The sequence below is a fragment of the Cervus canadensis genome, chromosome 22, assembly GCF_019320065.1.
Source record: "Cervus canadensis isolate Bull #8, Minnesota chromosome 22, ASM1932006v1, whole genome shotgun sequence".
Classification (NCBI taxonomy): domain Eukaryota; kingdom Metazoa; phylum Chordata; class Mammalia; order Artiodactyla; family Cervidae; genus Cervus; species Cervus canadensis.
Genome location: NC_057407.1, coordinates 42,654,429 through 42,678,766, shown reverse-complemented (window position 1 = coordinate 42,678,766; position 24,338 = coordinate 42,654,429). Strand labels below are relative to the sequence as shown.

The window sequence follows — 24,338 nt, the reverse complement described above, 5'->3', positions numbered from 1 at the left end:
GGCCACAATTAAGACTCGACACGGCCAAATAAATAAATAAATATTATTTTTAAAAAGACAAGTTCATTTACACTGTTGTCCAACCATCACCATCACCCATCCAAAACTTTTTCATCGTCCCAGACTGAAACTGCCCTCTTCCCAAACTGAAATTCATGCCACCCCATATGGGGGCCCCCAGAGGTCACACACTTCATTTCTCCCCACCTGGGGTTCTCAGGCACCACGCTGCCCCCATTGCCAATCCCATCAGGGAGAGGCCCTTCTGGCCCAAACTGTGATCCCAGAAGTGAGGTTCCTCCCCAAGGCCAGCCCTGCCCCAGGATTCACGGACTCCCATGTCTTTGCTCGCGTCATACACTGCCTTCCTCAGGTTCTGGGTGACACAGTTTCTTGTAGAGACTGACAACAGGGACAGTCACCAGTGGTGAACACTGATTCCTGGGAAGATACGGAGCAGAAGCGAACACCCTAGGAGGAAGGGGCCTCCGGGCCTCTCAGAGCCCTCTTCTCCCCTCTCTGGCCCGCGGAGATGGCCCCTTGACACACCCCGCTCTCCACCAACTGCCTCGCGTGGGTCTCATTTCTCAAAGGGCCACGTCCAAGCCGTCCTCATGACAACATCTGTGTATGATGCACAGGGCCAGAGGTGGCTCTTCTGTGGCCCCAGTTCCCCTTGCACTGGGCCAGTCGGACCTGCTGGTGAAGGGGATCCCAGACAGCCCAGCACAGCAGAAGCTGCTCCCGGATACATCAGCTTCTAAAGGTCCCACCTGCTCCCAGCTGGCACCTTTTCCCCATCCGAGGCCTGGCTGAGCCTGTTTCGTCATCAGCCAAACGGGAGTGAAGGTGACCATTCCGGCCTGACCTCACTTCAGTGACCTATCCCTTTCCCCTTTCCTTTTCTGCACAGACCTTTGCCCTTCGGTCAAGATCTATTTGGTAGGAACACCAAGGCCACCCACCCATCTGTGGCTGACCTCTCTGGCCTCCACCCTCAGGAACAGAAACGGCTTTGTTACATTCTCACCCTAAGGAGAGTGTGCAGTGACGTGCAGGAGCCTACAGCCGGCGCTGCGATCTGCGCAAACATGTGGGGCTGGGGCACACACCCACGGGGAGGGAACAGTCCTGTGGCACCCAGCGGGGGCTCCAGCCTGAAACTGAACTCGTCAGAGCATTTCAGCTGAAGTCCACCCCAGGCCCACCCAGTCACACACAAGGGCAGAGAGGACAGCTGACGGAGTCCAGCTTCAGGCCTGCGGTAGCAAATCAAATTGAGAAGCTTCAGTTTCCTGTGAAACCCCCGTCTCAGCACTCTGTGGGTTTTCAGATGGTTTTGAGATGCAGACAATAAATAAATATGACATATCTTCAGTTTGACTCTTGGGTTGCTAGTGCCCGATCTGAATTGGAAGGTGCAGGGCACACTTTTGCTTGTCCCTTTTCCTATTATCAAACCCAGGAGTGGGAGAAACTGTGGCTTTTCCCCTGTTACTACCTGGAAACTGATCCGTGATAGCTGAGCGGATACAACGCCCACTCCTTTGGGCCAGTACATACAGCAGAGTGTCGTTGAAATAAAAATAGAACATCAAAGGCAGGATGGGGCAAAGGAGGACATAACGCTCACACAAAAGGGTCATGATGATCTTTAAATCTCACAAGTTTCCTGTCTGCCAAGACCAAAAAGCAAGTCAGTGACATCATTTATTCCTATGACTGATGTACAGGAGCAGCCTCTCGCTTCCAGGAGACAGCACTCTTTTCTCTGCTGCAATTACATGTTCAAAAAGAGTCCACACAAAAAGTTGATTTTGCTGGATCATGAGAACCAAAAATAGGAATTGTGATCACCAAGTAGAAGCGAGAGGAAGCCAGAGCCAGCCCCTTTTAGGCTGGATTTCTTAACCTTCCGAGCTTCATTTGCATCGTCTATGGAGTCAGAATAATTATAACCCTTCTATCCCAGGACAATCCCAGGACTCAGTGGGACCAGATACAAAAACCAGATACAGAGCTGGGCCAGTGACGGGAGAGGGCACAAACTATGACTCATTCATTCTCTGTCCTCTCCTGCTGCTCAAAAGACACAGAGGAAGAATCTCGGATCCCAACTTAGGTTCTCTGAAGGAAGCATCTGGGGTGGACAGCTAGTTCCAATAGTTTAAACCCTCCAATGGACACGTGAGTCTCAGTGGGCAGTGGCAGGGCCTTGAAGGAGCAGTGGCCGTGGCGCTGAGTATTACTGAAGCCCAAACAGGGGAGAGCTGTGCCCTGCTCTGTCCGCTGTGTCGTTGGCAGCTGGCCTGCTCACACCCCGGAGGACAGGCAACTTGGGGTTCTCCTGTCAAGACCCCTGGGAATGGGAGGAGATGCCAAAGCTCAAAGTAACATCGTTGGTGGCTGTGGGTGCCAAGGGGTTGAGGTGTTGGTTCTCAGATCAATTAAATCAGAGTCTGGATGTTTTCGAAAGCTCCCTAGATAAGGCTCAGAACTGCTGGTTTAACCCAGAACAATGAGGATTGAGCTTCCAGCTCCAAGGGGCAGAGGAAGGGAGTCAGAAGCGTTTCTCTCTGCTCTCTCCATAGTTCCCAGGGGACAGTGGGTCTGATTCCTTTTTCTCTCTGCTTTGTATTTTCAGGATGTCCCACTCTCTCTAACGAGCCACAGATCACATGTGCTGTGGGGCCCCATAGTGAACTCAGGGCTTCCAGCCCACTCATGCACACCACAGCCAGGCTCGTGGGCAAAGGAAACTCTCCAAGTTTCATCTGACAAGTGGGACGAGGAACTGTGCCCTCCACCCCCAGAGATGATGAAATAAGTAAGTGCTCAATAGTTATAAGCTACTGTTGTAATTTACTATTGTTATGATCATCACCCCCAAGTTGAGGTCAGGCGTTTTTTTCTCCTAAGTGTTTTCCCATATGTGTAACCTACTGAATTCTGATGACAACTCTGGGGGGAAGGGCCAGCTGCTATCTCTAGGTAATACTTCAGTAAAGTGAAACCTGACATAGTTCTCTTACTTATATTTTGTTTATGGAGGCCCCATTTCCTTTGGTCAAAAGGCTTGGCAGAGGGCCCTGGGGTCTCCTCACTGGGGCTGGCAACTCGGGAACATTTGATACAGTGGCAAATCCAGGAGCCACACACTTGAGCAAAGGGCAGTCCAGCTGTCGGTAAGGTATTTCCCCAATGAGCAAGTCTGGAATTTCCCCCATTCTTGACAGCCCTCAGCTGAGGGGGTGTTACCTCAAGGTAAACAGTGATGTAGTATTTTTTTTTTTTTTTAGTATTTATATATTTGTCTTTATTTTTTGTGTTTATTCTGACTCATGTGGCTTAAATGGATCCCTCTGAGAGCAAATAAAAGTGATTCAGCCCCTAAGTGAAGAACCCAGGTGACGGCAGGCCATGGCAGGACAACCAGAACTTTCTGGACCCGCTCGTTTCCTTTTCCTTTCCCTCCCTGGGCATCCAAAGTCCACACACACACACACACACACACCCCTAGAAAGTCCCAGCTCAAGCTAGACATGAAGTTAGGCAAGTCAGAGAACATGACCTGTCTTCCCAATCACCCTATCTAGGATCCTCCATTGGAACTGTTACCCAGCTGCTAAAATGACTCATCCATCCTCATTCACTTACTCATTGTGTTAGGGACAGGGGATGCCAACCGTTATAAAAACCCACATGATAGTTCAAAGACATCTAATTATAAACTGGGAGGAGTTCTGTGCTGAAAACAAGCTGGAGGAAGGGAGGGGTGCCCGACACTTACTTACATGGGGTGTCCAGGGCAGGCTTCTGTGGACAGGTGCCATTTAAGTCGAGACTCAGAAGATGAGAGGGAGGAACCATGGAAAGAATGCAAGGGAGTTGGAGGAGGGGGGTGGGCAGGGACCAACATTGTAAAGAGAAGGAACAGCATATGCAAAAATCCTGAGGCAGAAGATAGTTTGGTGTATCTCCCTAAAATGAAAGGCGACCCTAGTGGCTGAATTGAATAAATGGGAGAGTGGGGGGAGCAGCCAAGATGAGCTGAGAGAACTGGGCAAGGGTTAGACCCTGTGAGACCTCGTGGGCCATGGGGAGGTAGAATCTTGTAATAAACCCCCTTGAACTGAGAGGTACCCTAGAGCTGAGACGGTGCTTACCAAATAGTCATTTGTTCCCCTCAGACCCCAGCCTCCCTTGCAATTAGGCTGGGGCCACGTGACTAGTTCTGGCCAATAGGTTTTAAGTGGAGATGCCATTGTCACTTCCCGGACAAAGCAAGCCTCGTCCACCCGTCTCTTTCCCTCCACGGTGACTGTGGAAACCATGCATTCCTGATGGTCTACCAAGTGCCAGAAGGCAGGAGGCAGCCCTAGACTCTGAGAAATCAATCTTTGCTACATTGAACAGCTAAGATTTCCAGGTTTATCTGTAACTGCAATGTTCCACAGTCCATCCTGATTAATGGGCAACCTCAACACACGTCCAGTGCTCGTAACCACAGGAGCTGCTTTCCACAGCGAGGCATAAAGCGGGGGCTCAGTAAACTGCAGCTCCCCTCCCTCTGGCTCCCACCTGTCCTCTCTGAAAAACTGGGGACTTCTTGAAAGGCGCCGCATGCGCCCCTCTGTCCATGCTCACACGGACTCCCAAGAAACCCACGGTGATCAAAGCCTCGCTCGTTTCCAGTGGAATCACTAATGAGTGGAAGGAGGGTCAGGAGACCATGCTGACTCACACAGCAAGGATGTTCGAAAAGCCTAGCACCGCTTATGTTCTGAAGCTTCCCCGTTTATGAGACAATCAGACAGGACAATGTCTACGCCTGTTTTTCAGAGGGGAAAGTGAGACTTGATGCCATCTGGTGATGTCCCCCAGCAGGGGTTAAGGTCAAGCAGACCTGCATCCCTTCCCAGCCCATTGCTTACTCGCTATGTGGCTTTGGGCGACTTACTTAATCCCTGCGTCTCAGTTTCCTCATTCATAAAATGAGAATAGCGAGATTTGTGAGGTAAGATACTTGCCCAGCACATTAGGTGCTAAATACAAGTGATGACTAGCACTCAGGTAGCGTGACTCCAGGCTGGGATGTGGTGGGAGGAGGGAGGCGGGCTCTTGGTCCAGCGCAGTGCCACCATCAGGGGCAAGTCTCCTGGGGTCCTAGGACCTGAGTCCTTCCCTCACTTTGTTGTTCCCTAGTGGTAGGAAAGGAGCGGATGTTGGGGAAATCTCCAGAACACACACACCAGCCCTGTCTGGTCCTTGCAACTGCTCAGCCTCTTTGGGACAGAAAGGGTTCATTCTCTTCCGTTTCACTTTAGGAAACTGGACAACAGACAGAAACTCCCCATCCAGCGAGAGCCCAGCTCCAGGAAGGAAATGACTTTGGCTGAGCCACCAAACAAAAGTTAGAAATTGTGAAGGTTGCTCAACTAAGAAGAGACTGCGTGAAAATTGGGAAACTTGAAAGAACAAACTCCCGGGAGGATGACAGCAGCAGATGGGGAGAAGAAACCTGCTTCACCTCCCTTGGAGTCCCTTCAGGTTCCAGAAGCTTCTTGCTCTCCTATTCAGCTGACACCTGGAACTTCAGAGGCTCCTGTTCCCCACCACGGCCAGAGCAGTGGGGATACTCCCTCCCAAACCTTCCCTTCACTCCTGATGAAAGCAGACCTGACCATGGCCAAGCATCGCTCCTTTCCACCAATGGGCCTTTGCACACACTGTTCCCTCTGCCTGCAAATGCCTGTGCGGTTGGCCCACCCTTCCTCTGAGTGGAGATGGAAGTTTCAGTTCCTCAGGGAAGCTTCCCCAGATGAGATCAAACCTTCCCCTCTCCCACCCTCCTACCTACCTACCCACTGGAGCTACACTTCTCCTTTGAGCACTCCTGCTGCGGCTGGGTGCCCATCTCTATGCTATCACCCTGTTCATATCCAGCTCTCAACTAAACTGCAGACTCCTTCAGGTCGGAGATCTATTTTCACTGTATTTTCACTGCTGTGTCCTCAGCACCTAGCACATGGCGGGCGCTTGATAACATGTCTCAGTTCACTGCTGACTCTCTTCTCCAGATTCTGTGTATCTAACTTCCTATGGAGAAGAACAAGGGAGAGTTTCACCTCACAGGTCAGGCACAGCTGGTTTCATGCCTTCATGCTCAGAGCTAGACCCATCAGACCACCGCTGTTGACAGGTTCAGCTCCTGTGCCCACCTTAGTGGCATTTCATCAGCTCTGAAGCTCAGCCGTGATGACAGCCAACCTACCTCTGGCTGGAAGCCACAGCTCTGATACTTTGGCCTCTGTCTTGATTCCAGCTCCTGAGACCCCCAGATGCCAGCACACAGCCCTCTCCCTAAGCCTGGTGGTCAGGAAAAGTCCCCATCAGGAGAAGAACTCTCAGGTTTTAAGCCCCAGGGTGATGGCTGACCCTAGGTCCCAGGGTCAGACTCTTCTGATGCTGGCCTGACCACGCGAATGCCGCCCCTGATTCTCCAGGTTCTCCATCATGAGGCTCCCCTGGGATGCCCAACAATTGCACCATGGCCACCATGTACTAGAGCAGTGACTCCCACAGTGTACTGGTTCCGTGGGAATATTAATAAGTATCAAATGAAAAGAGGGCTCCATAGTCAAATGTAAATGGAAAATACTGGCCTAAATAGGTTCCTTTACTATAGAACTTATCAGAGCCTTAAAACATTGGTGTGTATCTTAGGGGGCACTGATAAAGCATTCAGATTGCCCAAGGTTACTTCTTCATGAACACTTTGTTTGCAGGTGGTAACTTGCTGGAACACACGGGCACGTGATTTGGGAAATGTTACTCTAAACCATGAGTCACCCTGCGGACATCCTATGCATACGGTACTTTCCCCATCACAAAAAGACATTTTTCAATCCAATACAAAGGCCCCATTCCTCTTCCTATCCTGACCCAGTGACGCACTTCACTTAAGGCCCCGTTCTTCCCTGTGGGCTCAGAAGAGCCTGGATGTGAAGACATCCACAGAAAGTCACTTTATGTCTGGTCTCTGCCAGAAGTCGGCAGGGGAAAGTGGAGAGGGGGGAGTAACAAAGGGCAAGGGGAAGTCACTTCATTTTACAAAGTGAAGCATCAAGAGGTACTGCCAAGGCACTTCTCTGGTGGTTCAGTGGTTAAGAATTTGCCTCCCAGTGCAGGGGATGCAGATTCGACTCCTGGTAAGGGAGCTAAGATCCCTCTCGGCCAAAAAACCAAAACACAAAACAGAAAATAAGTTGTAATAAATTCAATAAAGACTTTAAAAATGGTCCACATCAAAAGAAATCTTAAAAAAGGGGGGGCACTGTTTAGAGCGGATGGAAAATTCATTAAATATGTAATGATATTCATTAGAAGTTAGAACAACAATCTACAGACTATAGAGGAACTAAAAATCCATATACAGATTACAGAGGATATACATGTATTGCTATAAACATATTGGGAGGAACGGGGAGGGGAGGTGTGTATGTTGCCAGCCAAAACCTTGGCCTTCTCTGCCTACCAAAGTACAGAGACAGAGTTTGGAGGAAATAGGAAGATGGCTTTTATTCTCAGCTGGTAGACAGGAGAACATAGCAGGCTCATGCCTCCAGAACTGCGTCCCTCCTCCATGAAGATTCTAGGGACTTCTATAAGGCAAGGGCTTGCAGTCAGGAGATGGTGATGAGGAAGGAAGGTGATGGGATCTTGATTTCTTCCTCTGGCATTGTTTCAAAGACAGTCATAAACTGGCATCGGTAATCCAATAATTGAGTCTGACAGTTAGGGGGCTCTGCGGCCCTCTTTTTGACGTGTAACTACAAGGGGAAGGATGTTGTAAGGGTAAACACCAAATAGGGGATGTACTTAGCATAGAGTCAAAGGAAAAAATGTACATTGCAGCTCCTGCAGAGTTAGGGGGCAGAGAAGCAAACTTAGTTACCGACATGCAAAATTAAGAGCAGTTAGACTGAAAAAACAAGGAATGTTCAGGCCTGCTCACCGATTTTTATCATCTTATTCTCAGAAAAGGGAAAAAGAAAAGCTCATACCTCTTTTTTCCTTTTTACTGCAACATGTAGAGCCAAACTCTCTTCTAGGAAGTTAATGGATAATATTTAAATTGATACATATGAAAAGAACAGGATAAGCACATTATTTAGGGATAGTGCAAATGTGGTGAGAATATCCATTCCCCTTGTCTTCCTACATTTTAGAAGTTTTAGCTAGACTGACAGCTGCCTGGATAGAAACCACATTTTTAAGCTACATTCAGAATTCCCTTGCAGCTAATTATGGTCATGTGACTAGGTTCTCGTTAATAGAACTTAATGAAGAGATGGGAATACCAGCCCACCTGACCTGCCTCTTGAGAAATCTGTATGCAGGTCAGGAAGTAACAGAATTAAGACATGGAACAACAGACTGGTTCCAAATAGAAAAAGGAGTACATCAAGGCTGTATATTGTCACCCTGCTTATTTAACTTATATGCAGAGTACATCATGAGAAACGCTGGGCTGGAAGAAGCACCAGCTGGAATCAAGATTGCTGGGAGAAATATCAATACCTCAGATATGCAGATGACACCACCCTTATGGCAGAAAGTGAGAAGAACTAAAGAGCATCTTGATGAAAGTGAAAGAGGAGAGTGACAAAGTTGGCTTAAAAAAAAAAAAAAGTTGGCTTAAAGCTCAACATTCAGAAAACTAAGATCATGGCATCTGGTCCCATCACTTCATGGCAAATAGATGGGGAAACAGTGGAAACAGTGGCAGACATTATTTTTGGGGGGCTCCAAAATCATTGCAGATGGTGATTGCAGCCATGAAATTAAAAGACACTTACTCCTTGGAAGGAAAGTTATGACCAACCTAGGCAGCATATTAAAAAGCAGAGATACTACTTTGCCAACAAAGGTCCATCTAGTCAAGGCTATGGTTTTTCCAGTAGTCGTGTATGGATGTGAGAGTTGGACTATAAAGAAAATTGAGTGCCAAAGAATTGATGCTTTTGAACTGTGGTGTTGGAGAAGACTTTTGAAAATCCCTTGGACTGCAAAGAGATCCAACCAGTCCATCCTAAAGGAGATCAGTCCTGAGTGTTCACTGGAAGGACTGATGCTGAAGCTGAAACTCCAATACTTTGGCCACCTGATGGGAAGAACTGTCTCATTGGAAAAGACCCTGATGCTTGGAAAGATTGAAGGTGGGAGGAGAAGGGGATGACAAAGGATGAGATGCTTGGATGGCATCACCAACTCAATGGACATGAGTTTGAGCAAACTCCGGGAGTTGGTGATGGACAGGCAAGCCTGGTGTGCTGCAGTCCATGGGGTCACAAAGAGTCGGACACAACTGAGCGACTGAACTGAACTGAACTGAATGAAATGATAAAAGTACATCTTTCAGCTTGTACCCTTAGAAGGAAAGAAAAGTCCCCACCCCTTTCTGCTGCCTGGAATATGGAAAAGAGGAGCTGGAGTGAGTATCTCAAACCACAAGCTGGAAACCATATGTTCAGGATAGCAGGATAAGGTAGAATAAAAGCTTGAATCCCTGACACTGTGGATCCACCCTATCAGCCTTTTTGCCCACACACATACTACTAATGGAGATAAACCTTCTAGTTTAACCCTTTGTTATTTTGGCCTTTCTTATAGGAGCCAGGGCTTCTCTGGTACCTCATCTGGTAAATTATCCGTCTGCAATGCAGGAGATCTGGGTTCAATCCCTGGTTTGGGAAGATCCCCTGGAGGAGGGCATGGCAACTCACTCCCGTATTCTTGCCTGGAGAATCCTCATGGACAGAGGAGCCTGGTGGGCTAAGGTCCATAGGGTCGCAAAGAGTCGGAAACGACTGAGTGACGAAGCACAACACATAGGAGTCAGATCAATATAATAATGTTAGATGTGGCAAGGACCCAGATATGGCAGGCTGGAAAGCTGATTACTCTCCTTATACCAAAGCAAAACTGTCACCTGTGACCCTCAGAAGGCAGTCGATGTGCTAAGAAATCCTGTTAACTCTAAATGGAGAAGCTGAAAATGTTCTGAGGGTTGGTGTATGTGGCTTCTTTTTCAAGAGACCTCCAACAAAGGGAGACGAACTCCCGTGGAGCCAGATCATGTTAAAGTGGAGATGAAAATGATGATGCGGCCTCTAGTAGAAAATCCAAGTTGACCAAGAACCACGTCCCGTGTCAGGGGTCCCAAAGGGAAAGTCCCAGCAGGAGGTGATAGCATGGCCCCAACCCTTCTAATCCACACTCCACAATTCTCAGTCCACCCCTATCTGCCAGACACAGAGCCCAGAAGCAAGAGTCAAAAGAACACTTCTGTCCCATCCAAGTTATTGTTTCAGGTGGCCTCAGGGGAGGCTCCAGGCGTGCACCTTAAATTAGGAGGAGGTGGGGGCGGGGCAGGCTGAGTACATAGGCCACTGAGTTAAAAAAATCAAACCTTTCAGGGCTAAGAACTAAGCTATCTAGACTGTATCATTAGCTGTGGTTACCACATACAGAACTGATTAGAAGCCAAGAAACCAGAAATTTCTAGCATTTTAAGGGAAATGTACTGCCAAAGAAACCACAAGCCTGGTGTGACAAAAGCTGGTCATTATTTGACCCCACAGCTTCCCTGAGGCCCCTAAACCACTTCTCCCCAGCAGGAAGGGAGCTGTAAAAGCCATGTAACCCCCTATGAGGGCAGCCTCTCCAGTTCCCACTTCTGATGAGACCACAGGGAGCAGGGAGCAGGGAAGCTCCGCCAATACCTACCCCACCCCTCAAAACAGGGTCAGAAATCACAGAACCAGGTGCTGGAACAGCAGTTCTTAAACCTTATCTACACCGGCAGCTGAGGTAAGGCCCAAGAACCTGCATTGCTAACAAGTTCCCAGGGGATGCTGAGGCTTAGAAGTCTAAGGAATGCACTTTAAGAATCACTGGTCAACTAAGAAGAACAAGGGACTACAGATGTACCAAGCAAAGGGCTCACTCCCCTTGCCGGAAGAGACTCCCCTGGGGAAAGGGTGAGCACGTTGTGTTTGTGGGAAGAAGGATACATACAGATGTTTGGGTGGCCCAAAGCAAAGGGCCAAAGGAAGCCAGCTGTCCCTCCAATATGTACCCCTCGTCGTCTAGAGTAATAGACACTTCAGTTGTGCACACAGGGTCCCAGCTACAGATCACATTTCCCAGCTTCCCTTGCAGCTGCGTGTGATCATGTGACCTACCCTGGCCAATAGCCTGTGAAGGGAGGTTACACTGCGGTTCCCAGGGAACGTGCCTTTCTTGTTGGCTGGAAGGCATGTGTGGAGGCACAGTGTCTTTTTAAAGTCTTATTTAAGTCACTGTAGTCTGCCCTTAGTAACAGCAATGAACCTGGGATGCTAACATAGGAAACTACCAAGAAACAGCTAAAGGAGTAAAAAAGGTTGACACTGGCAAGCAGATTTACCAGGAAAAGGAATGGTAAGGCTTCTGTACTAGTTTTTTCTAATTCTTATAACATTTAATGTCTGACAATTGAATATTAATGCTCTTGGCAATTAAGGCTGAGAAAATATCAAGGAACAGAGCCCCACACACTCAGCTCTTTACACAATGGGACCAGCAGCCCCTTGAAGGACATGATTTCAAGAGACAGGACACACATGTGGCCCCCCATGAACCCCACACTCAGCCTTTTGGTTCAGGTACAACCTTCGGAAGGTCTCTGCTAAGTACAAATACATTACCTAGTTTTCCAGTTCTGTTTTACTCAAACCTAGTCTTAAAGTTCTCTGAAAAGTGGTGGGCAGAAGTCAGGTTCTCAAACTGCTATGGGCAGCTGAGCAAACTCATAAACAATCTTCAGCAAGTAAATGCAAAGCAAGGTCTAACTAATGCTACAATTAGGGTCTCCCAGGTGGCACAGCGGTAAAGAATCCACCTGCCAATGCAAGAGACGCGGGTTCAATCCCTGGGTCGAGAAGATTCCCTGGAGAAGGAAATGACAACCAGTATTCTTGCCTTGGAAATCCCACGGACAGAGGAGCCTGGTGGGCCACAGTCCATGGGATCGCACAGAGTTCCATTGGACATGTGGACTAAATAAAAACAATGTTACAATTAGGGAAGGGAAAACTGATCTAATTGGCTGGAATAACAGAAATTTAATATGCCTCACTCATGCCTTTTGTATTCAATTTCAAAAAATGACCAATTTTCCTAATTAAAAAAAAAAACAAAAAAAAACCAGAAAAACAAAACCCCAAAAAACCCCAAGGTACAGAAAGGGGAAGTGTATTGCCTGAGGACTGAAAGCAATAGTGAAAACACAACCGAAATCCCAAAACAAATCTCTCTTCCTCAGGCAATTTTAATCAGCAGAGCTAAGGGGGACTGGGGAACACAGGCAGACTCTCACGGTCCTGAGAGGCTACAGGCAGTTGGAACAGGGAAGTAGGGAACTAAGTAAAGTTCTAGGAAGAAAGGCTGACAGATAAATATTAGTTTCCTGGAAGACCAAACACTGCGTGCAGTGAGGTTCCCATGAGAAAAGCTAAGAATGAGGACTCTGATCCCGACGCGCCTGGGTGTGACCAGCCCTGTGCCCCTGGGGGAGGCTCTGAGCCATTCCTGACCTCAGTGTCCTCTTAGCGGGAGAAGGGGCTCCTTAGAGCACCCACCTCGAGGGGGTTCTGGGAGGAGCCAAGCGCAGCGCCTGGTACCTCAAAAGTGCCCAGTCAGTGTCAGCTTCAGAGTGTCACACTGCAGTGAGTGTGTTTCTCTGAATCTGACATTAAGCTGTGTGTTGACCTCAAATTGTTAAGAATATGTTCAAGATTAGTCAACAGTCAGGTTCTGACGTCAATGGCAAGCTGGTGTGCCCAATGAGAGATGTGTCTCACTTCCTGGTACATGTCTGCCCCTAGGCCTCCAGACACCCCTGCAGCATCCCAGTACCCTAAACCAGTGTCCTCCCCAAAGTGGCCTGAGCGGGAGGTCCCTCCATTCTGGCTGACATGACCCAACAACAGCTTTCCTGCTCCACTCTGCAGTCCCCACTCTCCACAACTCTCTCTCTTTTTTTCCCCCTCTCTTTCTTTTTAGCATCCTTGGACAGGCACAAATTTCCTCACCTCTTTTTGAACCCATTTAGAGTTTACCACTAATTCTATCAAAACATGAAAAACGTGTGAAAGCACATCTACTCAACTCAGAGTGTGCCACATGTCAGGTTCTGGGGCTGCAGACAAGCCAGAGAGGGATCTGCAAGCAGCTACACGGGACAGGTGCTGGTCACGCCAACCACTGTGTGTCTCCACCTATCGGCCACCCTGATAGCTCCTGATTTATCTCTGAGGATGGAGGTCTCTAAGCCCCCACTCCTCATCCTGGAAGCCCTCCCTGATTCCAGAAGGCAGGTGCTGAACTGAGGTCTGTTGGTTCAGTCCGGTTATTCCCAGCTCAGGAACCCCAGATAGGACAATTCCAGGGCCCACAGGGTGGCCCGCAGGCCTGTGGGGCTCTGCATGCCCTGCTGTCTGCCTCTCACACCAGCGTTATGCTAGTTCCTTCGACACCCCCGGACCTTCGCACAGGCTGTTCCCTCTCCCCTGGGCTCTCTTACTCCAACTCCTCTCATGGGTGCCTTCTTTTCACTCCTCCAACTTCACCTCCTGAGATGGGCCTTTCATGACCACCATGTTCTAGAAGGCTCCCGACTCAGTCACTCCCTCCCATTATTTTTACCTGTTTTCCTATCTGCCATCTCCCCATCACTATGCTCTCCATGAGAGCAGTGACCTGTTGCTTTCCCACCTGTATTCCAGGACCTCGGACAGCACCAGGCACTGGGCAGGGGCTCAGTAAGTACCTGTGAGAGGCCTGGCCCACTGCCCCACACGGAAAGGGTCTCTTTGGGAACATGGGGCTGGGGGGCCCAGGTGTAGATAATCAGGCCCCCTCATCCCCCTGCCTCTGCTGAGCACTGGCTGAACACCAGGCCCTTGACATATTCTATTTCTTCAGTTTCACCGACACCCTTCAAGGTAGGGAGGTTATTATTTATTACCTGTTAATATAGTCCCACCATGGCCATATCTGTAGGGGAGCAGTTTGTAACACTGGTACTGAATTAAACAAAACTTAAAATATACAAACTTTCAACACAGCCATTCCAATGTTGGGAAAATCATCCCACAACTAGATTCACATGTGTGCAAATGGGGTGTGTGTCCCACACTGTACACAATAGGCAACTGCTAGAAGCAACCTGAATACCTATCAATAAATCACCATACATCTGTCATAGGAATACAATGTCACTGCTGACAGAAGATCTCAATATGAAACAACCTGGAAGATCAACTGCCAGGTGAAAACAAAGGGGACATCTGAGTGCACAGTGTTCTCTCTACCATCTGTATTAAAAGTGTTGCAGAAACATATAAACATTTGCCTAGAAAATTTCTAGGAAAATAGACAAGAAATTGTAACTAGTAGTTACTTCTTGGGATGCCAAATTGGGAAACGGGATGAGGCTATAAATAATTTTTACTGCCGACTTTCTTGAATTGTTATGTTATAGCTATTTTTAAATTTCTACTTATTTTTGGAACAGAGAACCAACATGTAAAAGGTGCAAAGAGACTGTCAATAAAAAATCAATAAAATAAAATCTCCAACACCTGCTTCTCTGGCCACACCATTCCTCTCCCTGGGGGTCGTGACCACTGTTATTAATTTCTTACTGGGGTGGTAAGAAATGTTTTTAAGATCAGGAAAGCTTTCAAGGCCAGCAAGCACAGCTCCCGCCGGCCGCGAGGGGCGGTGGGCACTCACAGTTGAGGATGATCTGGGCCGCGCGGTAGAGCTCCAGGTGGCACAGCAGGTCCAGGAGCTGCTGGACGGTGGCCTGCCGCATGCCCCACCACCACAGGAGCTCTCGTGTGATGCTCACGCCCTGGGCCCGCTCCATGGACTTGATCTTCCGCAGCTGGGTCAGGTCTGTGATCACGTAGGAGGCTGGAAGGTGAGCACGAAAAAATACAAGAGTCAGAAGGGCAGTCCCTCCACCAGAGGGTCCCCATGCTGGCCCGGCTCTGTCCATCACCAAACCGCCTGCCCCTCACTCCACCTGAAATTCCACCAGGAGTTGGGCTCCACCAGCAGCCCAAGTCATTCAACACTGCCAGGACCAGCATGCTCACACTTGAATGTAAATGTCACCCTGGGCGGCCACACAAGACTTAGGAGAAAGACCACTGGACAAGCCGGTGAGGGACCTTGAGCTTTAGCTGCTTACTTGCTATGGGCAAGACACTCCCCCAGGGGGATGGGAGCCTCGGTTTCCTCAAGTGTAACAGAAGGTAAAAGAACTTTGCCTGTCTTCCCTTCTAAACAGAAGCCCCGTGTAGGCACTGTTAGAGCCTCAGAACAGAGAAGAAGGCCTGGCATAGAGTGAGGGCAGGGCCAGGACCAAAGTGAGGCCGTGGAGGAAGTGCTCACTCTTAGGGCTGGTCCTGCACCTGAAGCAGCCGGAGAGTAGATGTCTCCTATAGTTTTGCCCTGGGCATCCCATTCTCCTCACCTAAGTCCCAGCCCTGGCAGGGGGAACTGAATGAATGAATCAATGAATCCACAGCCTGCTATCCTCGCAGAACTGTAACAAGGAGCAAGAGAGCCATGGATCTACAAGCACTCTGCCAACTCTGAAGCAGTGTACAATTTACAGGGGGCTACTGTCTACAATGGGCTTCCCTGGTGGCTCAGCCATAAAGAATTCACCTGCAATGCAGGAGATGCAGGAGACTTGGCTTAGATCCCTGGGTCGGGAAGATCCCCTGGAGGAGGGCGTGGCAACCAACTCCAGTATTCTTGCCTGGGAAGTCCTATGGACGGAAGAGCCTGGTGGGCCACAGTCCACGCAAAGAGTTGGACATGGCTGAAGCGATGGAGCATGCACACACTGTCTACAATACTAAAACTAATGCATTACTTCTTTTCATTTTCTATTATAAAGGTAATGGTTGTTTGCTAAAGAAAACTTGGAAAAGACAGGGGTAAAAAAGCTAATAAATGACACAGCATCCCACTAAGATACTTTCCATTTCTGAGACTGTCCCCTTCAAAACACACAGGGGTGCTTCTGGATGCAGTTGCTGCCAGACTGTAAGAAACAATGTGTATCTAGACCTCATTTACTAACACTATACCATAAGCATTTTTCAAGTTGGTTACAAGCACTTCATATTTAGCATTTTTGAGTGGTCACATAATATTCTGCTAAGTTTTCTGAAGTGAGGGAGGCACCTGTTTATTTATTTTTAAACTAGGACTAAAACAATCAGACTTCAGTTTCAGGATTTCAGAAATCATGGAGCAGATATCTATGTGAACATCAAGTCATACATTCATTCAACAAAATATTATTGAGCTCCAGGCCTGCGACAAGCTCCAGAGATACAGTGGTAAGTCAACCCAAAGTCCACAGAGCTTTTCTGTTTGAAAATATACCAACATAAGTGAACTGAGTGGGGAAGAGCAAGACAAGAGACCAGAATTACATAACGATGGAGTTCGAATGCCAGGCTACAGTCTGAACCTGATCCTAAGGGTCACGGACACCAGGACACTATGAAACACCTCAGAACCGGGGAGGGACGTGATCCTATTATACAGTCCCTGTTCCTCTGGAGGAATGGGGAAGGTTGTGACAGCCTCCCACAGAGAGAAAGCCTCTGGGAGAAGTGCCTGGTTAGAGATGGAAAGTTCTTGAGTTGCAACCTTAGTCACTGGAAACCCCGGGCCAGATTCCTGGTCCGTGGGATGTGATGTCAGCAGGGTCAGGGGCTGCTTCCAGTGGCAGAGAGAAAAGAGTGAAGGGAAGAGGAAAGAACCCCTCTTGCCAGCCCTCTGTGCACACAAGCTCTGTCCACAGGTTCACCTCCCACTCTCTGGAGGCAGCATGATGTCATGGGAAGAACAGAAGCCACCCCCAGGGCTCCATTGCGGCAGCCCTCACTCCTGTGGGCTCCACTTTCCTCACAGGCAACGTGGGAGGAAGAGGGGTTAAACCCGGAGTTGCCCGGCAGTGTGGACACTGTAGCTCTGTGAAAGTGACATCCCTCACAGCACTGACCTGTCAGCATTTAACAAGGCCCTGAAGCCAGGGTCAAGACAAGATAGAGATCTTAGCGGGGTGAGTCACTGACAAGTGGCCTGCTGAGTCCTTGGCTCTTGGCCCAACACTCACAAGCAGTACCTGGTTATTACATGTGGAACATGTGGAAACTGGGAGAAAATCAAAGCCCCTGTGATCACCCCACTTGGAAGACCCCAAGGAAATCACTGGTTATACTCTTGTCAGCTCTTCTATCAGAAATAAAAATACACGCTTATGTCAGCAGGAGGGATGTTATAATCGCAGGCTCAGAGACCAGACTTTGGATTCTTTTCTTTTTTTTTTTAACATTTATTTGGCCGCACCAAGTCTTAGTTGCGGCTCTCAGGATTTTTAGTGGTGGCATGTGGGATATAGTTTCCTGACCAGGGATCGAACCCAGGTCCCCCACATTGGCAGCGCAGGGTCTTAATCCCTGGACCACCAAAGAAGTCCCCAGACTTTGGATTCTGAGGCCTGGGTTCAGATATTCTCTCTGCTACTTATTTGCAGTGTGCTTAGGGAAGGCGCCCCCTCATCTCCCCAGTGCCCCAGTCTCCTCATTTTCATATGAGGCAAACAATGCCACTTGCTTTCAGCGGTTGTTTCAAGGATTAGATTGGTTATACGTATAGGATAACATACCTGTGATATAAATGCTCAATGTAATTGTTAAGCCATCTATACTTTATGAAAACCTGCTTTCATCCCTGACGGTTAACACTATGTGATGACCATCCCTCCTAGTCTGGGATCCTGAGTCCTGCAGGACACAGGAGAAAACCTTGCCCATCTTCAAAGCTCTCTGGGGCAGGGAGGGAACAGTCTCCTGAAATGATCCACCCTTGGATGAAGTGTTCCTTGTCTGGACTAACCAGACTTCTTCCTGATTGAGGGAAAGGGAGAGTGTCTTGCCCTCTAAGCCTCTCAGCAACTCATCCCCATTTTACAGATGAGGAAACTAAAGGCTCAGAGAGAGGCGATCACTTGCCTGAAGTCACACGGCTGGGCAGGGACAAAGCAGGGCTGTACACAAAGACCGGCATGTGCATGAGAGAGGAAGAAGGGGAGCCATCCAACAAAGGAATCCCTGCCCCAGCACCCCGTGAAATACACCTGGGATGAGTGAAACTGTGAGAAGCCAGTCTTCCCCCAAGGGGAAGCATCAATGCAGTCACAATCATAGGGAAACAAACAGGAGGCAAACATGTTATCTGCCAAAATGGTCAAATCCAAAGAGTTTGCATATTTGTGACAGTATGATTTTTTAATCACTTTATAGATTTTTCCACCTCCACTCCCCAGTATCACAATCTGCCCTAAGGAATGATCGCTTCTAAAATGACTGGCATTATCTCTATTAGTAAAAAGCTAGAATGCCATTAAAGAAAAAAAAAAGAATAAATTGTGGAATTTGCAGTAAGGTCTTTCAACCCCAACAACAAAAAAGGAGACTCGCAGAAGCCAAGACTCTTCAGGGCTGGAAGGACAATCACAATTACTTGTGCTGAACAGAAAACCATGAAGTGCTGCCTTGGCAAGGAGCTGCTACCTGGGGGGCATGGCTGGCTCCGAGCCCAGTGGCCTCTGATTCATCACAGACAACCGGCTGACCACCAGGCTCCAGGTCATCTTGTGTCCTCACCATTCCCACATCCTTCAGCCCATCCTTCACTCAAGTGGTACACAGTGTACACTGCTGGCCACTGGGGTGATGTCCCTGCCCTTATGGCGCTTACGTTCCCTGGGGACAGACAAACATAGACAAGTAAGGAACAAGGTCATAGCATGTTAAGAGAAATGAAGAAAATAAAACATAGAGATGAGATTAAAAAAAAAAAGAAAGAAAGGGGGACAGGGTCAGCTTCTCAAACAAGGTGTCGTATGAATTGAGAACTGAAAGACTATGCCCCCCAAAGATGTCAGTGTCCTAAACCCCAAAACCTGTGGATATGGCACCTTACATGACAAAAGGGACTTTGTAGATGGCATTAAGTTAAGGGCTTTGAGATAAGATTATCCTGGATTATTTGAGTGAGCCCGAGAGTCCTTATACGAGGGAGGCAGGAGTGTCCGATTCAGAGAAGACTACAGAAGCAGAGGTCAGAGAGTTGAAGGTGCTACCCTGTTGTCTTTGACAGAGGAAGAGGGGCCACAGGTCAAGGGATGCAGGCAGCCTCTAGAAGCCGGTAAAAGCAAGGAAATAGATTCTCCTCTAGAGCCTCTGCAAGGACAGCTGCCCTGCCAACACCTTGATTTTAGGCCTTCTGACCTCCAGAACTGTAACACAATAAAGGCTGTTTTTAAACCATTAAATTGCGGTAATTTGTTACAGCAGCAATAGAAGTCTAATAGAGACTAGAAAACCAGCCCTGGGGAAGATGGGGGAAGAACGTCCCAGACCGAGGGAGCAGCAAGTACGAAGGCCCTGAGTCTGGACCAAGGAGGCTAGCATAGCTGGAGCAGGGTGAGCAAGAGCTGGGTGTGGGAGGAGAGTCACACAAGTCAGTGGGGCTCATGTTGTGCCAGATGAGGCAGGCCTGGTGAGGAATTTGGATTATAACCTAAATCACAATGGGAAGCCTCTGAGGACCTTGAGCAACTCTGGTGTCTCCAGAGTGCAAGGGGTCAGAGGATGTACAAATGCACATGAAAAGACACCCAATATCATTAGTCATTATGGAAATGCAAACCAAAACCACAGCAAGAAATCACTTCATACCTCCTCGAATGGCTCCTCAGATGGCTAGAAACTCAGAAAGACAGATAGGAACAAGTGCTTGGATGGAGGGGGACATGGAGAAATTGGGACCCTCATACACAGCTGGTGGGAATGTAAAATGGTAAATGCATTTCCGAAAACAGTGTAACACTTCCTCAAAGTGTTAAACATAGTTACGCTGTGACTCAGTAATTCCACTCCTAGGTATCTACCCAAGGGAAATGAAAACATACAGCCACGCAAAGACAGACACAAATGTACACAGAAGGATTATTCATAATAGCCAAACAGTGGAAAGAACCCCAAATGCCCATCAACTGTCAGATGAATAAATAAAATGAAGTACCTCCATACAATGGTATATTATTCAGTAATAAATAAAAAGAAATTAAGCACTGATACACACTAAAATATGGATGAACCATGGAAAGGTGCTAAATAAGTCAGTCGCAAGGGAGTACATATTTTATGATTTATTCCATTTATATGAAATGTCCATAATAGGCAATGCCTAAAGCTGGGGGGAAACAGGAGATGTGTTTGGGAGTGTTGGGGAGACTGTTGAGGGGTATAGGGTTTCTTTCTGGGGTAATTAAAATGTTCTAAGATTGATATGGAAATGGATATACAACTTTGCATATACTAGATGCCATTGGATTGTACACTTTAAATGTGTGAACTGCATGGCAGGTGAATTATACCTCAATGAAGTTGTGCTGCCTTTTTTTTTTTTTTAATCATCATATATGGAGAACAGGCTTGTTGCCAAGAGGGAGGGGGATGGGGGAAGGATGGATCAGGAGTTTAGGATGAGCAGATGCAAAATGTTATATATAGAATGGACAAACAACAAGGTCCTACTTTACAGCACAGAGAACTATATCCTATATCCTGTAATAAACCACAATGGAAAATAATTTTTATTTTATTTTATTTTTTTATTTTTTTATTTATTTATTTTTGTTTTTGGCTGCACCATATGGCATGCGGGATCCTAGTTCCCTGACCAGGGATTGAACTTATGCCCTTTGCATGAGGAGCATGGAGTCTTAACCACTGGACTGCCAGGGAAGTCCCGGAAAATAATTTTTTAAAAAATATATATAAAAAAAAAAAAATAAAATAAAAAATAAAAAATAAAAAATAAAAAATATATAGATATATATAACTGAATCAGTTTGCTGTAGAGCAGAAGTTACAACACTGTATATCAACTATACTTCAATTTAAAAAACTTTTTAGTCTAAAAAAAAAAGAGGAAGAACTTCACAGGAGTGCCTTCTAAATCAATATCCTAGAAACAAAAGTTGTTCTGGCCTTCATAACTGAGGCCAACATGGAAAAAACTAGAGAGAGGCTCTTACATAAAGTGTTTGTCCACTACCCAGGAAACAATAAAAAATAGTTAAATCACAGATCATCTGAGCAAAGGGTCACAGTGTGGTCTAGATAATCAGATGGTGACAGACTTCTCAGAGATGCCCTGATGTGTTACCAAGGGACTGCTTCTGCAGGGAGGAAAGGGGAGGCTGAGGGCCTGGGAGGGGAAAGATACCACTTTCCAGGGGCCTGATTTGTTCATTGAACCTAGTACCTCTGCTATTTTTTCCCACTAAACAGTGAATAAGAATGCACACTGAAATAAAAATGGAAGTCTGTGTTCCTAAGGAATACTGCTTGGCAAGGAGAAATAATTGTGATACAGTGTAAGTGAAAAAAGTAGGCTAGTAGAATGTACAAAATTATATGATTTTTGGAAAATGTATATTCATAAATAAATATGCTTAGGGGAAAAAAAGACTAGAAGGTATAAGACACCTAGCACTCTGCTGGAACATGGTGAGAAGCCAATTCATGTTACCGGCTGTTGTTGTTATTATTATTATTGTCGGCACCCAAATGATAGGAATGGTATCACTGAGTGGCAGAGTTTGAGCTAACCTTTGTTTCCTCAGTATTTTGCAATAAGCATGTATTATTTTTGTGACTGGTTTAAAGCAGGATTTCTGAACCTTAGCACTACTGACACTTCAGGCTGGATAGTTGTTTGAGGAGGGTGCTGTTTTGTGCATGGTAGGACAATTAGCAACATCCTTGGCTTCCCTGGTGGCTCAGACGGTAAAGAATCTGCCTGCAACGCAGAAGACTTGGGTTCGATCCCTGGGTTGGGAAGATCCCCTAGAGAAGGAAATGGCAACCCACTCCAGTATTCTTGCCTGGAGAATTCCATGGACAGAGAAGCCTGGTTGCAGTCCATGGTGTCGTGAAGAGTCAGACAGGAATGAGCTACTGACACACTTGGCATCTACTCACTATATCCCCCAAGCTGTGACAACCAAAAATGTCTCCAGACATTAGAAATGTTCCCTAAAGGGGTCAAAATTGCCCCTGGTTGAGAACTGTTAGTTTAAAATATATATTATTTCAAAAAAAAAAAAAATTTATATATATTATTTCCTCAAACTGGACGGATAACAACATGCATGTTCATTTTATTATTATTCTTTCCACCATACATAAATATTACATTCTTTGTTCAACTGGTATATATCATAATCTCCGTTTTTTAAAAATACAGATATTAGCTTTCAAATAAAGTGGCACCAGTCGCATGGTTTTAAAAAAAAACACAAAACTAAGAATGGTCATTGTTAACACTTCCTTAATACTTACAAGAACCTCTGACACACAGGTGTCAAGAGCTTTTTATACAATTTTTATTCCTCACAACCACCTCCAGTTTACAGATTAAGAAACTGAGACTCAGAGTAAGGTTAAGCAACTTGCCCAAAGTCACCAGTTGGATGTGGTGGAGCCTGGAGTACAGACCTCTGTTTGGGCGCCTGAGGGCCACATGCTCAGCATGCCCCCAGATGCCAAGCCCTCAGTCAATCACCAGGCGCAAACAAAGAAAATACACCAAGGAGTTAAGGATGTCCTGGCGGAGCCAAACGCCGGGGTTAAAGCCAACTCCGCCACTTAGGAACTGCGTGACACAAGTGACTCTCACAAGTGGCTGCCCGCACCAGTGACTCTACCTCTAAATCCTTTTCTTGGTCTGTAAGATGGGGTGAGAGAAATATGCACTTTACGGCTGCTGTGGGAATTAAATGAGGTAATCCGTGTCAGGTGCTTGCGTCAGGGCCGGCACACAGTAAGCACCAGTCACTGCTGACAGCAACACTTTTCAGCTTTACCGTAAACAGCGAAGTGCAGCCGGTCATTACTTAGAGACAGACTGAGTAACAGCAGAAATCGTCCGAGATCACCTCACACCTTCCAGATCACCAACAGAAAAGGGGCAGCGCCTGCCCAAGGATACACAGGAGGCCGGGCCCAGGAGAGCAGCACAGAGAGCCCTAGACATCAAGGACCACGGTAGACACGCGGGGAGGGGGCTTAGTGGGGGTCGCAGGAAGGACCACTCACCGAACTGCATCCAGTCCCACTCGCTCAGCGTGTCCATGTTGCGGCACAGGTCGTCCAGCACCCAGGAGGGCAGCTGGTAGATGTAGCAGCACATGGCCAGGCTCTGAGGGCTGGCGGGCAGGCGGGCTGACAACTGAGTTCGACGCACCCAGGACTCCGCTTCTGTACCCGCCGGCCGGTGGGTCCACCCACCGCGGGCCGCCGGGAAGTGGGCGGGGCCGGCCCTGTGTGCCACTGCCCCCTGGCGGACACCGGGGGCGCGACGCCTCCCGGCCGGCTTGACCAGTGGCTGAGAAACCAAACCGTCAGAGCCGGAGAAACAGGCCCACAGGACAGAGGAAACACCTTTAAGACCACACGGGAATTCAGTGGTGATCCCAAGAGACCTCTGACTCCACCTCCAGGGCTTTAGCCCTTCAGCCACATTCGACTCATTCAAGAGATAGTCTATTAATAACCTGCTATCAGTAGGGCACTGTTCTAGGTGTTGGAGATGCAAAAGTGCAGAAAACTTACAAAAGTCCCTGTTTTCATGGGACTTACAGTCTAGACGGGGGGTGGGAGTGGGTGGAGGAAACTAGCAATAAATAAAACAGTACTGAAGAAATAAGTTACATGAAATGCTAAAAGATGCTAGTGTTGGGGGGGAGTACTTTAAGAGGAATCAGGAGTCCAGAGGAAGCAGGGGTAGGACTCTGTATTAAACAGGAGACTCAGGATAGACTGTGACTTTAAGGGCCAATACTTATTGAGCAGCTACTATGTGCCAGACACTGCTCTAGGTGCTGGGTTCTTTCCTCCAGAGAGGCCTGAGTAGTGCAGGGCCTAAGCAGGCCATCTTATGGACATGACTTTGTCCCCATTCTTTAGAATAAGTTCTTCAAAGTAAGGTCTTTGTTATTACTAATTAATAGAGTTGCCACTCACCTATCAAGTACCAGGCATCTAACACATATTACCTATGTGTAGATCCTTACAATGATCCTACAGGATACATTTATCATTTCCCTTCTACAGATGAGG

At 47.5% G+C, this 24,338-nt stretch overlaps 1 protein-coding gene across 2 annotated transcripts in view; it reads right to left on the bottom strand.

Annotated features, from left to right (window-relative positions):
* Positions 1–23,495, bottom strand: part of IRAK2 (interleukin 1 receptor associated kinase 2) — a 52,896-nt gene extending 29,401 nt beyond the window's left edge. For both annotated transcript variants that reach the window (XM_043442170.1, XM_043442171.1), the window contains exons 1-2: positions 23,316–23,495; positions 14,845–15,027 (exon numbers count right to left, since the gene is read on the bottom strand). In XM_043442170.1, coding sequence (XP_043298105.1) covers positions 14,845–15,027; positions 23,316–23,409 — 277 coding nt within the window. In that variant the 5' untranslated portion in view covers positions 23,410–23,495. The remainder of the gene's footprint in view (positions 1–14,844; positions 15,028–23,315) is intronic.
* Between the last annotated feature and the right edge of the window lie 843 nt (positions 23,496–24,338).